We start from the raw sequence: 22628 nt of genomic DNA, 5'->3' as shown, positions 1-22628 counted from the left end.
CTCTGTAATGCTAATCAAAGTAGTCCCAAATTCTAGATTTTTTAAAATGTTAATCTATCACCATCAGCTGATCTATATATGCAATAATATTGGATATCAATGTTAGCCCCCAGTTCCTATATAGGTGCATCCATAGAAAAGATACAACTAGAGGTGGGCGATATGGCAAAATGTAATATCATGATACTTCAGAAAGTTTATTATGATACATATCACTTATGTATCGTAAATGACATTTTATGACATTAAAGTAGCACCACATTTTGAAAAATACTATCAAAACATTTAACACACTGTACTGCACTAAATCCAATTAAACAGGACTAATTATACTTTTTTAACAAACATTTAAGAGGCAGTTTTAAAGTATTGATGATCTCCACAGTATGATCAGAAAGACATATTGTGATGTACTTTATCACAGTAACAATAAATGTCATATTACCCAGCCCTAGATCCAACACTACCATGTTCTGTCCTGTCTATGTAACATAACTACTTACTCTACCCTTAAAGAAAAACATGTTTATTACTTTAAAAAAAGTAGATTTTTAAAATTTAAGACACAATTTAGTATGCTAATCTTTAGTAGTATCAACACCTCAAATTTAAGTTCACCAAAGGCTCTTCAGTACCTGAGAATTTTTAATAGTCAACAGTACTGTTATCGATATAATAGCAGATGGATAACTGTCCTTTACCCCATCTTTTTTAGAAATGTAACATTTTCTACCTGGACCTGTTAGACCTTTACATTTTTAATGAAACTCCAGCTTTTAAATTATTGATGGAAGTTCAATAATTCATTGTGTCAGCTGTTGCCTCGGCCACTAACCCACCTGTGTCCACAGAAAAGTTAACTTGTGAAACCACCGATATAAATGTGTAATTTCTTTTCTTTTAAAAACATCTCATCCTTCCTTTTGAAATTGTTTTAAGCACATAAAGCAATGTTCATGGTTTATTTGAATAAAAATAAGCCTAGTCCCAGTCACACATTTATTAAATATGCACATTTGATTAATAAACAGATGATTAAAACATGCTAAGTGCCATCACAGCAGTTAAAGTGGAGGGAAGGCTTGAACTGCTGAGCTGTATGAGCAGTGTACTAGATCACAGGTGACCTACAGTGATGATCTGAACATCGTCTCCTCATTCCGCTCCAAAAACACACAAGTTAAAATATACAGCACAAGCAACAACCCATCATTCATATGAGCAGCCTTACATTCAGTTAGTACTGACGTAATTTTAGAGTTTGTAACCCAATTCATTTCTGAAGTGATACATTTTCTCCAGTTATTTAACCACCTTTCTTTAATGATATGTAGATATTGTAACCATCACAGTATATCATAATTGTTATTATCTTTATCCTTTACAGGCCTAAAGACAAAAGAGAGTTCTTGCACAGTTCTTCAAACGTGAGGTAGCCCTTCAAGCAAGTATGTCAGAGCAGGTGTTCCTGAGTTCTTTTCCAACTGTGCGTTTCTGCAACGTTAAGTGAAGTCCTGCTCTAGCTGAGGATCTTGTGGTAAGGGTGAAGTGTCAAAGAGGAGGTGAAAGCACGGATGTTGGTGATCACGTTGGCTCTGGTGAGTGATACTGAGTGTGGCAGGAAGGTGAGCTTGGACACCTCTCCATATGAGGAAGACTTGGCTGTGCTGTCCTCGGTTTTCTCTGCTGGATCAAGACAGGTCTGGTCATCTCCATGCTGCTCTTTCTCCTCTTTCCCAAAGCCAACAACCTGGGAGGAGTCAGAGGCACGATCAAATCGGAGGCGGCAGCATTAGCACTGGTGTTAGTAGAAACTATCCGAAGAAAATACGATTAAAGTGACCGTTTAACCAAAAATCTAATTTACAGGTTTTTTGTAGGCCATCAACCAAGAGGTGACTGGTGTCTGAAGTTTCCTTATTTAGTTTTACGCTGGTGGTTAATGTTGCTAACAAGCAGTGAAAGCTTAGCCTTGTGCAAACTGCATGTCTAAATCATCACATGCTTAGGCAAAAAAGACATGGACAAGTGCCTTACCTAGCTTCAAACACTAACCGTCTAAATTTTGTCTGCAATTTAGTACATTTTTATAGAAAATACAGTTGAAAAGATCTGCTCATATGCACGTATGTCGCACACTGATATTTAGCATGTGTTTAGTGTTTGTGATGTGTTTATCTAAAACAACCGATGCTGAATATTCTAGTAAGACAATGCAAAATGTCACATGATTCACTAATTCAGGCACAATTTAAAACCCACTGAGATCTATGTTGGCAAAGTGTGGAGAAGAACCTAATGGCTATAGATGGCTCCTGGAGAGCTCCTTTAAATAATTTTAAAAAGTAACAAAGAATATAAGGTTGTCTTCAAGACTGGAGGAGCTACACAATGCTGAAAAACACTGTATTGTGTGTTTAGTATTTTGTTTTCATTTTTGGTGTGCAAGTGATCATTACTTAAAAAAAGCAAATGTTTTTGACATTGTGGTATTTTGTAGGTCCTCTTGTCTTGAAGACAACTTCACATTGGTTTGTCGTACTTTACTAAAATTTTATAAAGACCTCAGACGGTCAACAATTATGGCTGATCGACTGCTTTTTGAGGTCAGGGGAATGTTGTGCAAATTTGATTTTGGGTAGAACCAATCCACAAAAAAAAATGAATAAAACAAGATGTCCTAAACAAAATAAGCAGTGGTGTATGCTGAAGTATGGTGCATATGTGTAGATGTGCGCTCCTACTGTACATACATGTACGCTGAGCTTCCTGCTCTCTGCACCTCTGTGTTGCATGAACCAAGACACCAGCTGTGCTTTGGTCATCTGCTTCAGAGCTTCTATCTGCCAACCAGAAGAACACAGCATAAACTTCACTCACATGGAGAATTATTTCCTTGATTTTGCCTTTAGGAACCCAGAATTTAGTTGTGCAGGATGCACAAACATTCTTTTGTGAAAATTCAAAAGTGAACATAAGCTAAAGCACCAGGGAGCTGGCCACGTAATGTCCTCTCTCACCTCTTTACCAAGTCGGTCAAACACATACTGCTGGGTGACGACCTCAAACCAGTTCCTGTCCACCTCCTCGCCGAGGTGTGTGTCCTCACACTCTTTCAACTTGATCAGAGCAGTGACCTGTGTCTGAAACGCTTCGTCCGTCAGATTGGTCAGCTTTTCTCCAAAGTTGACCAAGAACTCTTCAATTTTATTCTCCACAAAATCAGTGCTGTGAAAACCAAGAGGATGAAATGATGCTAAGTGGTAGTAATGCAGGGCAAAACAAAAAAACAACAAAAAAAAAATATATATAGCCATAGATATAAAACGGTCATGTAAACAGCATAATCGTAGATTGGAGTAAGGTCTAGAAATCCAACTGAGAAATGTGATAAAGAGAACTGGATTTTAACTCCGTAATCAGATTTCTCAGTGCATGTAACTCTTACTCTGATTTCTTTCAGATTTCTCAGTCTGCATGTTCATGTATGTTCATATTTTCAGATGAAGTGACACAATGTTTTTTTTTTGTTTTTTTTTTAAAGCCACGACATGAAGACATTACATTTACATTACATCTTCTGTGACTTTATTGGCTGGTTACAAAGCATACATCTGATTACTGCCAAACTCATGTAGACCTGGAGTTTCCCCATTATCTGATTATTCAAGTGCATGTAAATGCACATGTGAAATGTGCATTTGCCTCAAACCAACAAATTCAAGTGCATCAAATTCATATTCACTGAGGTTTTGATACGACATCTGCAATTTATTACTAATAATGTTCTGTTTCTGCCTCCATTAGAATAGTGCAGAATCACCGACTTGGATTGGTAACAGTGCATGGTATTTAAAGTAGCAGAGTTGAGACTGACACCAAAACCTGTTCTATAAATGGTAGCCAAGAACTTACCTGAACTTGGTTGCCTGAGTCTCTACAGTAACTGAGAAGCCAAGGACACCGGAGGTGTTTCTGCAGGTGGGGTACACCTGATATCTGTAGGATTTGATGGGATGGAAAGAACATCCAATCACTTTCTTCAGCCATTACTACTCAAGGACATTCAGACTGTTAGAGAAGTCATTGTAATAAATAAATAAATAAATAAATAAACAAACAAATCTCAGCTGACCCTAGAGTTTCTTTGGTCCGTAGGAAATCAAAGCAGGGTTCCTCCATGTGCATCTGGTTGACAAAAACAAGAACAGCATGCACACATTAATAATATGAACATCTCCAGTGCTCATGCAGTCATATAAATGAATTGTGGTTCATAAGCTCTCACCACTAGCAGCTCCATCATCGTATGCTCTCTGAGGTTCTTGAGCCCAGCCTGAAGAAACAGAGAAAAACATCAACTTGGGTAGAATATATGATATTAAAAATAAAATGGCCACTAGAACTACTTCCATCCTGCCCATGACACACTATTTTTGGTCAGAAAGTGAAAGTACAAAGTCTGTAATTAATCACTGTCCACTTGAACTGAGAATATTTTACTGGCATCAGAAAATGCTCCTGTAGTCCACTGGTCCTCAAAAAAAGTCACGAGGACTCAAAAGATCCACAGTAGGCGAGCTAGCTAACTTGTCTATCAAGAAAAAGTAAAATCACAAGTAAAGAAAATTATACGTTCTCCCAACTTGACTGTTTATCATATAGCATCTCTTTTATACGTTTCTTTAGACAGAAGACAAGAAATGTTAAAAGGGTCAAGCTTATACACTACTACACTTAGTTTGGAGTTTCTTCCAATTAGGAGGTTAGCTAAAGCAGTAGCTCTACTGGTAAAAGACATGAAGTTGTGTGTCAAAGCTCATCCAAGTTGAACCTGATGCAAAGTATTATGTGCAAAATTTGTTCATCATGGAAGTTTGTGAAGCAAAACTGCTTATTGTGGCTAATTCCATTGAAATTATTGTTATTTCACTTGCCTTAACATCAAACGCTTAACTACAGCAGGGTTATACATACGAACAGGGTTAAACACATACAAAAATAAGCCAGGGACATAGCCATAAGGCAAATTTTTCCTAATTGCTCTGAAGAGAGCCCTCAGAAGTTGTAGTCATTTTTGACATGCATCATAACTGAGTAATACCTGATAATACACAGTGACCTCAGAGTTGGCGTCACTTTTGTTGAGGGACTGGACCTTACACAGGTGATGCTTCTGTGGGAGTTCCACAACTCGGAAGAGAACTGGAGGCTCAGCTTTGAGAGGCTGGAACTGGAGCCTCCTACAGATTAATGAAACAAGTCACCAAGCAAGTTCAGACGAGACCAACACACAGAAACACAGCCAGCCATAAAACATTACAAAAAAAGCACAGGACATGTAGGACAATCCCAAATTACAGTACTTGTGATGTAAAGTTTACATCTATGTGGTAGTGATTTAGCATCATAGTCAAACCCCAAAACATGCAGGGCATGCAAAATTAGAATTGACAAGTAATTGATAATGACAAAAATGGAAGGAAAGTTATAGGACTTACTCAACAAAGTACTGCAGGAACTCTTTGGATTCCTACAGAAATAGAAGTACCATAGAAATTAGCATTGTTCTTACAATTAATACGGATATTATACAGACACTCATATGTTTGTGAATAAGAGCTGGGGAGGAAACTCATCTTAAAAATGCTAAAGTCAAAAGAGACTCACAGCACTCGTGAAGTTCCCCTGCACAAGCCCTTCCACATACATCTCAGCCTTGAATTTGGTGACAAACTGCATTAGATCATCCATGGTGAGGTTCTTCATGATGGCCTGGTACTTCTGAATGACTGACCAGCGACAATGCTCCAGGATCTGCAGACGCACATCTCTGTGACAGAAGAGAAAACAGACAGTCAGTGATCTGGAACATCAATCAGGGTATCTAGCCCTTCTCCCAAAGATCATATACACCTGCTCAAGCTATTCAAGAGGTCTGAGCTAAACTGCAGAAGCATAGCCGAATATCAGTGTTCATATTGTTCACTAAAGTACACATACTTTCCAAGTCTCTCTGGCTTGATAAGGATGTTGAAGTATGTCTTCTTTAGCTGCTCAGTAAACATGCTGAATACGTCAGGAGCTGCAGTGAAATCTGCCAAGTGGTCCACAATCAGGTTCAGTAGCAACTGAGAAGAACAAGGTAAAGAAACAAAGACACTGGAATAACAGAGGACAGAGCTGAAAATGGTGGAAATGACTTATATTTTCTCCAACAAATCAAATAAAGCTATTACACTACTAAAAAAGAAATCTTTTTTTTTGTTGACTTTTGTTTGTCCAATTATTATGAATACAGCAAGAAGTAAGATTTTGGTTTTATCATTTTGAATAAAACCTTTGTGCTCAGCTTGTTATTTCAATTAAATATTTCAATGTAAATTATTATTGAATAAAATGACAGCAATTATTTACATGTCAAGATACATAACAAGATGTTACTGCTTTAGCAGAAATTTTTAAAAATAAGTTCATTTTTGCCCAAACTGCCAGTTTCAGCCAAATTTTAAGCCACTAACCAACTGACAGAGTATCAGGTCTATTCACTATATAGGTGCACTTTGAAGCTCTGCAATTATAGACTGTAGTCCATCTGTTTCTCAGCATACTTTCTTAGGCCCCTTTCACCTTGTTATTCAATGGTCAGGACCACCACAGAACAGGTATTAGACAATTCTCAGCATGGCAGTGAACACTGCAGGCATTGTAAAAAAAGGAGGCAATCTGATCCCAGATCAGCTCTTCTACTGAGTCATGAATATAGGTCCTGCTGTGTTTTCATACTCACAGGCAGTTTATGGTTGAAGCCCTTGAGCCGTATGACCAGACCGTGATCACCGGGGACCAACTTGTACTCTAACTGGGCCACATCTGCGTCGTAAGCTGGCTCAGCCAGGTTGTGGGCCAGGATGTTCACAAAGATGTCAAAAAGTACCAGGCTTTATGAGGCAACACAGTACCAGAGCAAAACAATGAGTGGTTAATTGTGTAGAACAACCAGATTCCACAGTGCAGTAAGTAGGGAGTGCTATAACTAAAAAGACAGTCAAACATCACTCACTTCTCAGGAGATTCCTGTATAAGGGGTGTCAGCATGTTGAAGCGGATGTATGCTGGAGGGGTAAAGAAAAAAAAATATGTAGCACTGCTGTCAGGACAAAACCTCCATTTCATCTTTTTATTTATTTATTTTTTTTATATAGAATTTGAAAATACCAGCTGTCCTTTATATTGTTTGGAATTTTTAGATGAACCAGCTAAAAGAAATTATCCAAAATCACCTGGAATTTTTTTTTTTTTTCATTGAATATTGCTTATATATATATATATATATAATATATATATATATATATATATATATTTATATATATATATATATATATATATATATATATATATATATATATATATATATATATATATATATATAAGCAATATTCAATGAAAAAAAAAAAAAATTCCAGGTGATTTTGGATATATATATATATATATATATATATATATATATATATATATATATAAAATAAAAATCATTTATGCCCCCAATTTCACCTTCTTTTTCTCACACACACATACACGAACACACCTTTTGGTATTTTGAACTTCTTGTCCTTTTTGAACCACAGTCGCCCTCTGCTGTCATCCATAATTTTCACAGGGAACTCTGTGTCGGGGCAGTCTGATGTTTTCAAGGTGAAATCTGTAGCTATAGGGAGACATGGACAGAAAGACAGAATTTGAACACCAGGAATGCGAATATCAATAACAGACAAAACATGAAGTAGGCAACAAAGCAAACCTATGAACTTGTTCTCTGCTGGGAGAAGAAGGTCAGGGTTCAGAGGGAAATCTCCAGCCCACAGATCACTCCATTCCTGAGGAATATCTGTAATGGCACAGATCAGTGTAAGAACTATTTCACAGTAAACTACTTTTATTATTGCATTACTATGAACTCCTAATATTCAAAAATCTTTAGGAGTGGCTCAGGAGATGGAGTTGGATGTCAGAGTAGATCAGGCATGTCAAACTGGGAAACTTCTGGGCCAAAGTTCTATGGAGATCACTGTGTACCCTGATCTAACGCTCTGAACTCAGTTCAGATAGACCTTGCTGATTAGCTGGTGAGCTAAATCAGGCATGATTAATGAGGCAGTGTGCTGAAGTCTGCAGTGTTTTGGCTTGTGAGGACTGGAGCTTGACTTATGGTATAGATGGTCTGATAATTAGCATGGATTTGTAGCTTGCGTGGTGTGAACAGGGCTAAAAACCCCCTTGATGCAGATTTTCTCATCTAAAGTCTGACTTCAACCACTGAAAGAAAAATTCAAAACTAATGCTAACCATACATTAGAAGACTTTAAAAGGACTTTGAAAAGACTTTTAAAAGGCTAAAGTCTGACACCCTCTCACATAAAGACAATATCATAGTTTTTAGTCACAGACTATGATTTCGCAAAGACAAGGAATCTTGCAGTGCCACCATTTACAACCAGACTTTTGAGATTATTCCCCATCATACATCTGGTGGAAAATTAAAAGCAGATAAACACTTTTCTTTCCACTCTATAGTGGTACAGATGGGAAGACACGCTGGCTGAACTGTAAAGGTCTGATTGTAAAGCTCATAAACTGTACATTATCAATGTTTTAACCAGATCAAGATCAAATGACACCACCAAATTTGAACACATTTACAGCTTGAATCAATATTAGCAATTCAATGGCCTTCTATTTATTTTCTATTCTATTCTATGTTGCTTTATTTTTATACTTGAGAAATTAAACTGATAGGACATTTTAAGATCAACAGTTTACAAAAACAACCTGCTGGATTTTTTGAGAAGAAAATGTTTCTGATGTGATAATTTTTGAATGCATTTTATGCAAGTTTATATCTAATTAACTTTATAACTATATCTAAGTTTAATCAATTTCTGTAGTATAAATGTGAAAATAACATTATGTTGTCAATACAGCACCGTTCAAATGTTTATAGTCACTTCAATAAAACCAAAAATCTGTTGAAGATACACTTATAAAATTACTATAAAAAGATGCAACTTCACAGATTTTAAGTATAAGGAATTTGTAAAAGAAGAGAAAAAAAAAAAGAATATTTAGTGAATAAATATTTCTTCTTTCTACAATAAAACTACTAACCAGTATGTCTTGTTTTTGAAAAGGTGAACAAATCTTGAGGCAGATAATTTGAGTATATTAAATCATTATTTCTTTACCCCACCCCTCCAAAAAAGTGTAAATTTAAATAAAATACATGTGTCCAGCTTGTAGTATTTCAATTAAATATTTAAATGTAAATTTTTATTGAATAAAATGACAGCAATTATTTACATGGTAAGATACATAAGATGTCATTGCTTTAGCAGAAAAAAATGTAAATAAGTTCATTTTGCCAATTTCAATTTCAATTTCAATTGCCAATTTCAGGCAAATTTTAAACCACTAACCAAATGACAATGTTAATGAATGTTTTGCACAGCAGCATAATGGCTCCTACCTTCCACATTGTACTGAGTGCCAAACCATTTCTCCTTGAGCATGCAGTGGCCCTCGTGCTCTGGAGAAAGCAGCAGTAGGTTCGCCCTCTCAGGAGTCAGCAGTGCTAATGCACGGGAAATCACCTGCAGACAGAGGCAATAACTTAAAGACCAGGGCAGGAATGCGCCATAAATACCAGGTTGTACAACAATCTCAAACTGACAGTTATTCTGTCAGTCCCCCCCCCACCCCCCAAACTGCTGCAGGTTGAATAGAAGAATATACATTTTGTTCATTTTCTAAGTGAGAAGTTAAAGCATACTCTATAAACAACACACTTCCGTACATGTTAATGCAGAATTACTGTTTACTTGCTGAATATAGTTTATATATATTTAAACATAGTGGGGAAAGAAATAAAACTTAAAATGTGGCTTGTGCTTGTGTAACCTTTGCAGCACATTTACTATTTTATGTTTTATTTTTTCAAATAAGTTTTCCAAGAAAAAACTAGCAAATAAATAGAAATTGTGCACTACACTTTGCAGAAAAATGACATGTTTAGGTTTGTTTCCTGTAGAGGATGTGTCTAGATATCATTTGGAAAATCAACAAAACAATTTCACCAGCTGTGTTAAAATCTTAGCATACACCTGTATATAGTGTCTATTTTCATGACAGCACAAAAACAATTATTCAAAACAGCCTGTTTTTGCAATGTAGTTTCTATTTATGGATTATACTGAATCACAAGTGAATGATTTGAATTGTAATTATGTTTACATATGTACATATATTGCATTCTTTTTAATGTAAAAATAAAGGAAAAAGGTTTTTCCCACTTTCGATAGGAGTAATTTAAAACGGCTAATTTGCACAGGCCTGCAATGTCTGAGCAATTATATTTATCCACTTATTATACTAATCAGTATAAAAAAGATTGAATTGCAAAGTTTAGCTTCCATTTATGCTTTTAAATGAAATTAAAACAGAAGTAAATTAAAGTGCACCCAAGAACTAATACAGAAACTTAAAGTATACCTCTGGGTTGTATTCAAACATGAGCTGGTCTCCACACAAGAAGTCCTCTTTGGGAAAAAGCTGCATGTTCTCACAAATATTCTCCACAAACTCAATTGGATCTGTCTGTCAGATAACACATTATGGCAGAAAATTTGCAAAAACATCTCACATTTGTCATCTTTGGTCTGTGTTCAAAGTGAAAGAAGCAAAATTACCTGTTCTTGATAGTGAAACTCATTTGCTTCGATCTTTTGGATTTCTTGATAAATCCTAAGACACAGTAGAACACCGGGGTCATGCAGCGCATTTTAATGAAAAAAATAAATTCGTTGACTGACTTGATAAACCATGAAACCAAGAACAATGAGGCCCACCTCTGCTGGGGTCCGAGCTTCTGTAGCATCTTCAGGTACTGGAACACCAAGTGGACTACCTACACAAGGAAAATGCCCAAACTCATTCATGTCATCACAACAAAGCATAAAACTAAAGACGTACAAGGATAGTGAGAGGTTCTCAGACAACTGCTTATTTCTCCATGAAAAGCAGCTCTTACCTGGAAGAAGTTCTGGTAACCTTCATCTGTCAGGGTAATGGAGACGCTGAAGATTGAGTAAGTGGTGTTCTGGTCAAAACCTGTCTCATTATTCCCTCCAAACAGAGCCAGCGCCCAACACCTGCACACACAGAAGAAGCATTAGATTCACCCGCAAGGCAAACTGCATCTACAACTAATACATTTAGGAGACATACAGTGCTATGCAGTAGTCAGAGAACATCCTTCATTTGCTCCCAACAAGGAGTCTACCTGCAAGACCTGGTAGACCATCAAAACTGTTCCAATCATATAAACAGCACTTAAAGCTTTTATCTTTGAGAAAATCCACAGGTGTTTCTGTCCATTCTTTCAATGTGAGAAGACAACACTATGGGTCTACAAGGATGTGTAGCTGTCCTGTAGCTCGAAGGGAGACACGAAGGGAGAACGCTTGCAAATCAATGAAAGAAGCTTATGATGTTCTCAGAACAACACACTGACCACCCCAGAGAGTCCAGACCTCAACATCATTGAATGTGTTTTAGATTAATTGGATCATGAGAAGCAGAAAGTGCAACCAACTGCTAAGACTAAACTTTGTTGTGGAAAAATATCTCTGCAGATTTTTTGAAAACCTGAAAGCAAGTCTCCCAAAAAGAATAGAAGCTGTAATAAAAACAAAGTGTGGACACAGCAAAAAGGATATTATATTTAGTTGCTATTTAGAGGTTTCAGTGTAATTTTCTGTAAAATATATGTTTTCTGCTTTTTTCCATCATGCTGAAAAATGAATAACTTGTATTTAAAGCAGCAGTACACCAGAATTGGTCCATTTGTTGATGAACTAAATGATACAGGATTCGACTCCACTTTGTCTGCTTGCACATCATGCAAGCATATGGAAGCTGCAGATTACACTCACAATTTCTATGTTTCTATGTGTAAACAACTGAAATCACAAGTGTAATCTGCAGTGTCCATCTGCTTGCCTGATGCACAAGCACATGGAGGGTAGTCAGATTCTACCAGGGAGGAATTTGGCACAACAACAGAAGAGAAAGAACCATGTCAAAATATAAGGTACAGTAATTTTATTTTTTATTACATTTTATTACAGATGATTGCAAACTATTAATTTTCATTAATTTTCAAAATAATTTCTTGTTAGCCCTGAGACAGACAACTACAGTTAATGTGACTCATAGTTGAGGTGTGTGACATGGTGCAGTAAAGCGTTGCTCAATTCTTGTGAGAGGTTTCGTGCCCGCTCCTCCAAAGTTATATAGCGCACTAGCAAGCGTTCCAGGCCAAGAGTGGCAATGACAGAGACACCATTCTCCCTATTATAAGTCAGAGTACCATCAAAATTATTTGAAGCTGTTATTTTAAGATAAAATCATTACATAATGTCTTTAATGATCATTTTGACTGAAAATTAAATAAATGAAGGGTGGTCTCTGACTTTTGCACAGTACTGCACTTGACATAAAAGCCAACAGCGTATCTAAACTCACCTCTTCCTGAGCATGGAGAGTATACTACCAGCACCCTCATGACCAATCAGCCAGGATATGTAGTGCAAAGGCTTCACTCTTTATAAGCACAGACAAACACAGACTTTATTTTAACAGATGTTGAGTTTGTATTACAGGTGTCTGTCCTGTGGAAGAATCTCAAATGGATTAAGGATTATGAAACAAGTAGAGTAGGCCAAGCATGAGGAAAAAACAAAGAGTAAGACAGACTACTGCTTAATAAACAATATAAATATAAAAAATATACTGTAAGTGTACTGTAATTATATATTTATAATCATTTTTGTTTTGTTATATGCATTAATATTTATCACCTCCTTAAAAAATTAGGTACATACGTTTTTGGGAACATCCAGTATATACACAATATAATACAATAATAAACAATATACTGTAATTATCTATTTATAGCAATTTCATGATATGCTGTGTGCCCTGAGACTGGATCTCTACTTTTTAAATATAAGGCAGTCAGAACGTTTATTTTATTAGAACTTTCTTCATTCTCTGTTTTATAGCTGTCTCAATCATTATGGAATCATCTACAGCTCTGCGCATCATTCTGGACACTTTTACAACTTTTAACTATGCAAAAGTTTCTTTGAGTGTTCATGGCTCTATGTAGAACCATTTTCCTTACTAAAGAACCCTTCAAGAACCATAATTTTTAGGAGTGTAGTGTATATAAGAATTCTTTCTAACCTTGTGTCTAAACAATGCTGTAATCTTCTTGGACAACCTACAGAACATCACAATACATCCTGACAGCCACCAACCTGTAATGCTTGCCCTGAGGAGGTAAAGCCCAGCTGATAGTCAGAGCGTGGATTTTTCTCACAGGAACCACTGGAAAAAGAATCACTATGTCAAAGCTCTGGTCCCAAATCAGCACACAAGCACTGTGCTCAGATGGGGCTGCATGCATTGAAGACTTTAAAGAAACAATCAAGGTCTTTGGAAGAACAGAGAGGCAGCCTTGGCAGTGAATTGATTGGGAAGTGAAGGCATTAAAGGCAGAGTCTGGGACTTTGGAAGAACAAAGCAGCAGCTCTGGCAGTGAATTGACTGAAGACTGAAGGCATTCAAGACTCAAGACATTCAACACACAATTAAGGACTTTGGAAGAACAAAGAGGCAGCACTGGCCATGAGTTTTCTGAAAACGGAAGGAATGTCTATCTTAAACTTCATAAACCGTCAACGACACATTTAAAAGGTCTCATTGGTATGAATGGAAAAGCTTTACTGTTATACAGTGAAATAATATAACAGAAAGACACAGCATGTTTAACGAGAACATCCACTGATTTTTCAACATTTCTGCATAATTAAACCACTGAACCATGTTATTCAGTGTTTTAATATGAAATTCTACATTCTAGAGACGTCACAGTGCCTCTAAAAACTCAATTCATGCCTCTAAATGTTTCTGCACAAGTTATTACACAAAAAATACACTGTCTGATGCCTGAGATGCTGTTTTATGATAAACAAGATTTTGACCTAAAATGTATTTTTTTTTTTAAATCTGTTCATGTGTTTTCTGACACTATTTTACTGTCACCGTCACTATCAACAACTCAGATGAACCACATAGGTTCAATGGACGCCTTGAATAGTAAATAAAATGGCTATATTTGTGTTTACACAGCCTTTGTGTTTGTAAACATTGCAACCTCTGTTCTCAACAAATTAAAAATGAGTGGATTTTAATTATGCAGAAATTTTGTGAAATTGGTGAAATTCCCCTTCAAAAGACAGACTGTTTGTGAATGTGCCGGGCTTGCATGAAATGCACTGGAACACACTACTGTGTGCAAGAGCACTGGGCGTACCTCTGTAAAGCTTGTTGAAATCTGGTGTATCAAACGGGTCCTGAAGGTTGGAAAAATCAGGACGAGGTTGACCACTGAGGATGGGAAAAAAGTGGGACAACAGCACACAAACTTAGCTCCAGCTGACCAATTTAGCTCATAAAGGTTGACAGAGAACCAGAGGAAACTCACTTGTTGGGGACTTTGATGAATATCTCCCTCACCCATTCCTCTAAAGTGTCCAGCGTTTCTGCACACAGAACGGACATGGACCACAGTGTTATTCTAGGACATTTACAATTCAACTAAAACTCTAGCTCATGACAGCAGTTTCATTTATCTCTGCTGTAAAACAAGACATGAACACATTACACAAAAACAACACGTTTAATTTCACAGTACAATTATGCACAGAAAGGAAAGACTGATGCTGTGATACCTCTGGACTGTATGGTGAGGGTCATGTAATGGGCAGCGTAGTATCTCCTCCAGAATTCCCGGAGACGCACATAAGTGTTTATCTTCTTCAACTTCGGTTCATGCTTCAGAGTTTGGGCATTCCCTAACATGAATTAAATAATGACTTATTTACTTGGTTAAATAAACAACATTTATGTGTTATTAAGCTAATTGATAAGTGTAATGCAATGCAATGAAAATCAATGAGATAATAGTGGCAAATGAACTAGTTTTCTCACCAAATGAGGACTACGATGTATTTTCTTTTTAATTTACATCAACAGTGTGTGTTTCTTTCACTGCCAACATTTTATTTAGGGACCATGTATGAGTCAACACATTAACCATGAACGGCTTCACACCTGCAAAGTGATGTTTGTGCTACAGACATGTACATAAATATACTGACTGAACAGTTTCGGTATTTTCTGAAAAACATTTACTGACTCACCCCAGCAGAATTTACTCATCGGATGGTTGGGCTTTGCTAGGCTTCCAAACAGCATTTCTTTGCGATGAGAGTCTGATGGCCTGGCCAACTGATATTCTGCATGGCAGGGAAAACATTCATAGAATTATATATAGCACGATTTATTATGACATTATTAGCCGTTTGTAACTTACTGACCACTGTCAACTGCTTCCACCTCCCTTTCAATGGCGTCCTCTATCATCAGAGGACAGATGAAGAACTGTGCCCACCTGTGGACAGATTGAGAAAGTTCAGCTGAATTAAAGCCCCACTCATCAAATGCCAAAAAGGTGGTACAAATGGTTTAACAAGATTTGTTAAATATACACCTCACCTATCCAGTGCCTCTCTGAAATACTTCCTCTGAACATCAAACTGGAAGATGGTCCTCTCACAGTCCGTGGAAGCATTGTCACTGCCCCCATGTTTCTTCAGAAATGCATCAAAACCATTCTCAGCTGGATACTTCTCACTGCCCATGAACACCACTGAGAGAAAAAGGAACAGAGACAGAGGCAGAGGCAGATCAATACAGAGAGAAACAGAAACAGTTCATAAGCAGCAATATAGCAACACTGTCAGGCCGAATCATTTCTCCAAAATTTAAACCTTTAATGTAAGTTAATCTACAAACCTCAATTCTTAAAAAGTTTGGACACTGTATGAAATGCAAATAAAAACAGACAGCAATGATTTGTAAATCTATGCTGACCTGTATAAAAACCAAAACAGTACAACAGACAAGATATGTAATGTTTTTATCTTAAATTTTAACTTAATCAACTTCACTGTTTTTTGTAAATATACACTCGTTCTGAAATTAACACCTCAACATGTTCCAAAATGCAATATATGACAATGGAGACCCCCACACTGTTGAACAGGTGAAACCTTTCATTGCAATATGTTGCAATACATATTGAAAATGCACTGGTGAATCACTAATGTGAAAGTGTCTTAGACTGGTTTGCATTACTTTGACCAAAACAATTATTGGATTGCATGAATAACTTGGCTAGTAAAAACACAGAAACACTGATTTTTAACAGGACAGTGAAAAAAAAAAATTCTACTTGCATACTGCAGTTGTGACACATAATATACGATCAATAAACGATATACTGAGCAGCTCTAACTAGAAGTGTCCTCGTCATCTCTGTCCAGCCTGGAGCATGGTAGATGGTTTCCTGAATCAAGTCAGTCTATGAGAGGTGAGGTCTGATTTAGACATACAGCATCTCCCAAAACACAGCTGTCACAGCTTTCACATTCAATCATCATCTAAGTACAAGTTGCAGTACCCACTAAAGAGCTACTGACTTCCAACTGAACACAAACATCATCTTCTGGGCAGAAAAAGAGAAAACACAGCAAAGGAACTCCTGTGACATCTCTCTACAAAGAAAGATCAGAATATGTTTATCTAAGCTATGTTATTTTTTGTGATTACGGATATGAAAGCTGGACAATAAAAAATACTGGCGCCTTTGAACTATGGTGCTGGTGAAGACTTTTAAGAGTACCCTGGATGGCAAATGGAAAACAAATGGATCCTCAACCAAATTAAGCCTCGTCTCTTGATAGATGCCCAGGTAACCAAACTGAATCTCTTATTTTTTGACTTATTATGAGATAAACCAATGCACTGGAAAAGAGTTTGGAAAAAAATACACTTTGGACAGTGGAAATTAAAAGGAGAAGAGGATGGACAGCAACAAGATAGACAGAAGACTCAAGACTCAAACAGAAGACAGGACGCTCTAGAGACAGACTATCCACAGTCTCCAGTGTGAAATGATTTCATAGGAATTCCGCTCATTTTTCAAAGCTTGTACATTATTCAGTCAATGAGAAACAAATAAACAAAGTCATTCAGTGTAGTTAGATATGAAACGTTCATTATAGAAAAGCTTTATGGAAACAGATTTCTTTACAATTTTCTCAAAAGTACCATAAAACAACACCTCAGGCATCAGGCAGCGTATTCACAACCATCTGATGTAATAACTTTCTGTGCTGGATTTTTTTAGAGGCATTAAACTCTTCCAACGCCTGGTTCCTATCACCACCACTGTGAACAATTCTGACTCAGTACATTTCTGGAGAATTTCATATCAAACCACTCTAAATGACTGTTTACATCTTATCCGTTTAATAAAATAAAAATTTAAACAACTGAATTCACCTTTAATAAAAAATAAGGAAGCATATACAGGGAAAGAAGACATGAGTGTCCGTTATAATGTGGAAAACTACTAAGTCTGCTTCTCCATTTCTGTTCAGTCAATAAGAAAACATTTTTTCTTATATATATTTAATTTGGAAAGAAAGAAGAGTGCCAGTTCAGTCCCTCGCATTCCCTTTTGAAAGCTACCAGACTACCAACCTTTTAAACAATTTTTTTTCTTATTTTAGTTATCTGTCAGAAAGCTGTTGCTACATATGGCAGAACATCAAGAGAAATGTGAGCATAATGAGAAGTTAACATATCGGAATGTTGCTTTGCAAAAAAAAGAAACTGAAGGTAAGACAGTGCTTATGTATGATGTATGAGAAGAAATACACTCACTGTGCTCAAGGAAGTGGGCCAGACCAGGCAGATCCTCAGGGTCACTGAAGCTTCCCACACAGATACAAAGAGCAGCGGCTGACTAAGAAAGAGAAAGCAAGCGGTGTAATTAATACTGCTTTAACTATTCATTTTCAAGCTCAAATGATACAAATTAAGGCTGATTTTGCCCTTCAGAGTTTGAACCAGAAGTGGAAACAGACTAGAACACACCGGAATGCTGTTTCAGGAGTAAAAGTCAGGAGGAACGTCAGGACATTACAGCTTAGTAGAACTCATGTTTAAACATGGTAGCGGAGTTCAGAATTTTGGTTGCAACTGTGGCATTTCTGACCAGAGATTGATTCTGCCTCACTGAAAAGTTTGTTCACATGTGCACATGTTATGTAGCTAGTGAACAGCAGTTTTGATTTTTTTTATGGTTCTGCTCATTTAACTTCAAGAAAATAAAGAACATTATGTTCACTTTTAAGTACAGTCGCATGCAACAACCAGGGCACCTCAGTCAAATAATCTTTTATTGATTTCCCAAGTTAAAATTAGACACTTCTGTACATTTTAATGCTTGGTACAAAATGTGGCCTGTGCAAAATTTGAGGTGCATTGTATATTTTGTGCTTTATTTTCTCCCCCCAAATGTATTAAACTTGGCAAAAAAATAAATTGTGCACTAAAAGCTGCAGAAAATGCCATAATTAAGTTTGTTCCCTGTAAAGGATGCGTTATATTCATTCTGAAAATCAACAAAACATGCAAGTAGCTAGGGATGTTCAAACCTTTATATATACACACACTTGTACATTTTAATGTGAAAATGCACAAAAAATAGACATTTCATTCAACAAATTCCATACATTTTCTACCTATGGACTTAAATACTTGACTCTAAAATCTAGTCCAATATTCAGATGCTACTGAAGACTTAAAATAGTCCATATATAATATACTAATATATTGAAAATATATTCCATTTACATATTTTCAATATAGCAAAAATATATACCAATGTATTGTACTTCCATCGAGGAGGTGGATGAGGACTGATAAATTAAGGTCTAAACTCCAGCAAGCTCCAAGACCGGGACCACGAACTCCTAATACCAACACAAAAATAAAGACTTCTCCAGGATTATCACCTGTTTCTCTGAGCTTCCTTTCTTCTTTGTCTTCCTCACTTCAATGCTCCCATCCGAGTCCTTACTTTCTTCCTCAGTTTCGAGTTCTTCTTCCTCAGAACTATGGCCGTCATCTTCTGCATCCTCTTCATCTTCCTCATCTCCAGTATCATCATCATTATCGTCGTCGTCTGTTTCTGGTTGCTCAGAGTTATCTGCACAGTAGGTCTGGCTGAGGTCTGAGATGAGCAGTGCTCTTAGCCCATTGCTCAGCTCGATGTACCTGAAAGAATGTTAACTGAAGGTGGGTAAATCAAGTTGACAGTGGTATATGGCAAGTAGTCCCAAAGGCCTTTATCAAGCAAATCACTGCCTGGTGAGAAGCATCTTACCTGTATTTCTTTGGGTCACTTGGAGATTTAATTACTTGCAAGTCCTCGAGTTCTGTCTCTGCTCTCTCCACCCTCTGGTCTCTAGAGGCTAGCGAAGCCCGTGGCTCAGTTTCAGGCGGTGGCTTGCCACTGTCAGGCCCAGCTGCTTGAACGGTTCCACTGGAAGACTTAGACTTATTTTTCTGAGGCATGTCTGGAGGCTCACAGACGCAAACACTGAAATTACAGAATTACAGACCACCATTAAAGAGGGTAATCAAAACAAAAATATCCAACACTGTCACAGCATTAAAGCATCAATGACAGAAGGCAGTGACCTAAAACCAGGTACCAGAAAATACTGAATGGGTAACAAATTCATCCTGAAACAGCTCTGTGTGATGTTAGCTCTGTTATTTCTTCCTGTGGGGCCAAAACATCTGCAAAATTTCTACAGTGGTTTGATGTGAAAAGCTCAGTTCTAGAGCCAGAATTGTATACACCAAGGGTGATTTCACTTTTATTTCATTCTCTATCCAAACACATGGAACAGAAGGGTTATTCTCACAAAACAGCCTCAAACCATTCACATAATTTAGCAGATCATTTAGAGCTCTATATGACACAGCAGAACAAAATATTTTTCATTTAAATAACTTTTTGGTACATACTTTTTTATTTACTTATTTTTCATTTGAAATAATGTCTATTACTTCAGAATATTTCATTTTTTCCCGAAAACATCACCTTGACATATTCTCATTCAACACAGACGTCACCTGAAGGTTTAGACTGACAGATTTCAGCCAGTGTCACGCAATATTATCTTGCAGTCACTAAATCAACCTGACAGAAGAGGTCAGTGACCCGGATGACTGGAAACCTTCACGGACAGATAGACAATGTCAAATGTTAAATATTTTAAGATGTCAAAGCTAGCTACACTCTTTAAATAGACGGTCTTTCAAGGGTTCTTCAGTAAAGGCACTAGCTCTGTTCAGAACCATGTGTTCTATATATAACCATTTCATGCTTAAATGGTTAGTTGCATGGTGAAATGGTTCTTCAGATTCATGGAGAATGAAAAGGGTGTTGGAAAATTATTCTGTACAGCACCAAAGGGTTCTGCTACTGTAATGATGTCAAGCTTGCACCAATTGAAGAATCCCTCATCGTGCTTTATAGAACAATTTTCAAAAGGTTTTATATAGAGCCATAAACAACACATTCTCCATCAAGCTGAAGAGCCATTTTACCATGTAAGCACCGTCCTAAAAAGAATCATTCCCTTCACTAAAAAACCCTTGAAGAACCAGCTTTACAGAGTGTGGCCAATATAACGATGCAGCAACCTTACACGCAACGTTATTCAACCCAAGTCTCCTTGCTAAACGAGGTTAAAGTCTGGCTCCTATTCGCCAGCTTCTTGTTCAAATTTTCCCGTTCCACCTTAAATGCGGCAACAATGCTGAATCACTTAAGGTGGAACGGGAAAATTCGAACAAGAAGCCGGCGAATAAGCACCTGACTTCAGCTTCATCTGTGCTAATTAGTTAGTATGTGTCGTTATATAACCAGAGAAATACCTGTTAGAGATGGAAGAGCCTTCAGGTTTGGAAAAAGTCTAGCTACATTTTTCAGTCCACGTTAAAATCAACATTTGTTTCTGAATAACGAACAATCAATATGGCCAACCCGCTAAACCTTTAATGCTGTTATGGCACAGGATGTCAACACAAATAAGCAACGACCAACGTGAGGAAACGAGCAGTTTTAACCAACCCGTGAGTGCCTCGTGTCAAAATTTAAGGTATATTAATTTAAAACGTATTAATCTGAGTTAGCTTAGCTACATACCTCTCCTCTCCTGATGGGCTTATACACACGCTGCTGCTGCGGAGATCTAGTATGTGACGATGCGATTCGCGGAGAGGTGCGCACGCAAGAGCAAGCAAGCCTCTGATTGGTCAAAAGCGGCGCAGCTTGTCTTGTTTTTCTTGCTGAGAAGAGCTTTGACAGGCATCGCGATGCTCAGACCGAGCATGCGCACATCATCCGACTAGCGTGGCAACTTCAACAGCGTTTTAAACGTTTCATTGCGTTTTTAATGTTAACAGACTCAAATGTATTATTTTCTGTTTTTCTATTTTATTTGTATAGACTATCACGTCTGCGGCTGGTGTAGTGTAGTGGGTAACGCCTCTGCCTTCTGCACTGTAGACTGGGGTTTACTCCCCCACCTGGTTAAGCACCCCGCACTATACCAATAATTGTTGACATGTCTTCAGTAAACTGTTTGCGGGCTTTCTTGTGTACAGACTTCAGAAGAGGCTTCCTTCTGGGGTGACAGCCATGCAGACCAATTTGATGTAGTGTGCGGCGTATGGTCTGAGCACTGACAGGCTGACCCCCCACCTCTTCAATCTCTGCAGCAATGCAGACAGCACTCCTGCGCCTATCTTTCAAAGACAGGTGATGTGACACTGAGCACGTGCACTCAGCTTCTTTGGACGTCCAACACGAGGTCTGTTCTGCGTGAGCCCTGCTCTTTCAAAACGCTGGATGATCTTGGTCACCGTGCTGCAGCTCAGTTTCAGGGTGTTGGCAGTCTTCTTGTAGCCTTGGCCATCTTCATGTAGCACAACAATTTGTCTTTTAAGATCCTCAGAGAGTTCTTTGCCATGAGGTGCCATGTTGGAACTTTCAGTGACCAGTATGAGAGAGTGTGAGAGCTGTACTACAAATTTGAACACACCTGCTCCCTATGCACACCTGAGACCTAGTAACACTAACAAGTCACATGACATTTTGGAGGGAAAATGACAAGCACTCAATTTGGACATTTAGGGGTGTAGTCTCTTAGGGGTGTACTCACTTTTGTTGCCAGTGGTTTAGACACTAATGGCTGTATATTGAGTTATTTTGAGGGAAGAATAAATTTACACTGTTATATAAGCTGCACACAGACGACTTTTCATTGTGTCAAAGTGTCATTTTGTCAGTGTTGTCCCATGAAAAGATATCCTTAAATATCTGCAGAAATGTCAGGGGTGTACTCACTTTTGTGATACACTGTATATAGAACCCTTTTGCAAAAGGTTCTACATAGAACTATATACAGCACATTCTCCATCAGTGAAGAACCCTTTCATGATGCAAAAAATATAATAAATAAATACATGCAAAGGCTGCTTTGGGTCTACGCTTTTCTTTACTAAAGAACCACTGA

General features: G+C 37.5%; 1 protein-coding gene across 2 annotated transcripts; it reads right to left on the bottom strand.

The window, feature by feature from the left end:
- Positions 1-960: 960 nt before the first annotated feature.
- On the bottom strand, positions 961-21351 carry nrd1b (nardilysin b (N-arginine dibasic convertase)). Of its 2 annotated transcripts, none has more exons than XM_017701323.2 (31): positions 21257-21351; positions 19421-19636; positions 19050-19311; positions 17914-17995; positions 15679-15832; positions 15501-15574; positions 15324-15419; positions 14853-14975; positions 14606-14663; positions 14435-14508; positions 13377-13446; positions 12580-12657; positions 11084-11204; positions 10902-10960; positions 10743-10797; positions 10546-10650; positions 9524-9647; positions 7802-7888; positions 7589-7708; positions 7064-7115; positions 6791-6941; positions 6004-6131; positions 5671-5833; positions 5502-5533; positions 5105-5243; positions 4289-4336; positions 4136-4188; positions 3916-3999; positions 3021-3228; positions 2754-2843; positions 961-1750 (listed from the first exon to the last, which is right to left on the bottom strand). In XM_017701323.2, the coding sequence occupies exons 2-31, from the start codon at positions 19609-19611 to the stop codon at positions 1520-1522; spliced, it is 3312 nt and encodes a 1103-aa protein (XP_017556812.2). In that variant the 5' UTR covers positions 19612-19636; positions 21257-21351; the 3' UTR covers positions 961-1519. The 2 variants fall into 2 exon arrangements, with proteins under 2 accessions (XP_017556812.2, XP_037401085.1); XM_037545188.1 differs by lacking the exon at positions 21257-21351 and adding an exon at positions 20986-21126.
- Between the last annotated feature and the right edge of the window lie 1277 nt (positions 21352-22628).

The sequence above is a fragment of the Pygocentrus nattereri genome, chromosome 15 (genome assembly GCF_015220715.1).
Source record: "Pygocentrus nattereri isolate fPygNat1 chromosome 15, fPygNat1.pri, whole genome shotgun sequence".
In the NCBI taxonomy this organism is placed as follows: Eukaryota; Metazoa; Chordata; class Actinopteri; order Characiformes; family Serrasalmidae; genus Pygocentrus; species Pygocentrus nattereri.
This window is presented reverse-complemented; position numbering and strand designations above follow the sequence as displayed.

Coding starts and splice junctions, on each gene's coding strand:
- nrd1b (XM_017701323.2), bottom strand. CDS start 19,611: ATGCCTCAGAAAAATAAGTCTAAGTCTTCCAGTGGAACCGTTCAAGCA. Junction 10,961..11,083: donor GTTACCAGAACTTCTTCCAG/GTAAGAGCTGCT, acceptor TTCCTTGTGTAG/GTAGTCCACTTGGTGTTCCA. Junction 2,844..3,020: donor TTGACCGACTTGGTAAAGAG/GTGAGAGAGGAC, acceptor TCTGGTTGGCAG/ATAGAAGCTCTGAAGCAGAT.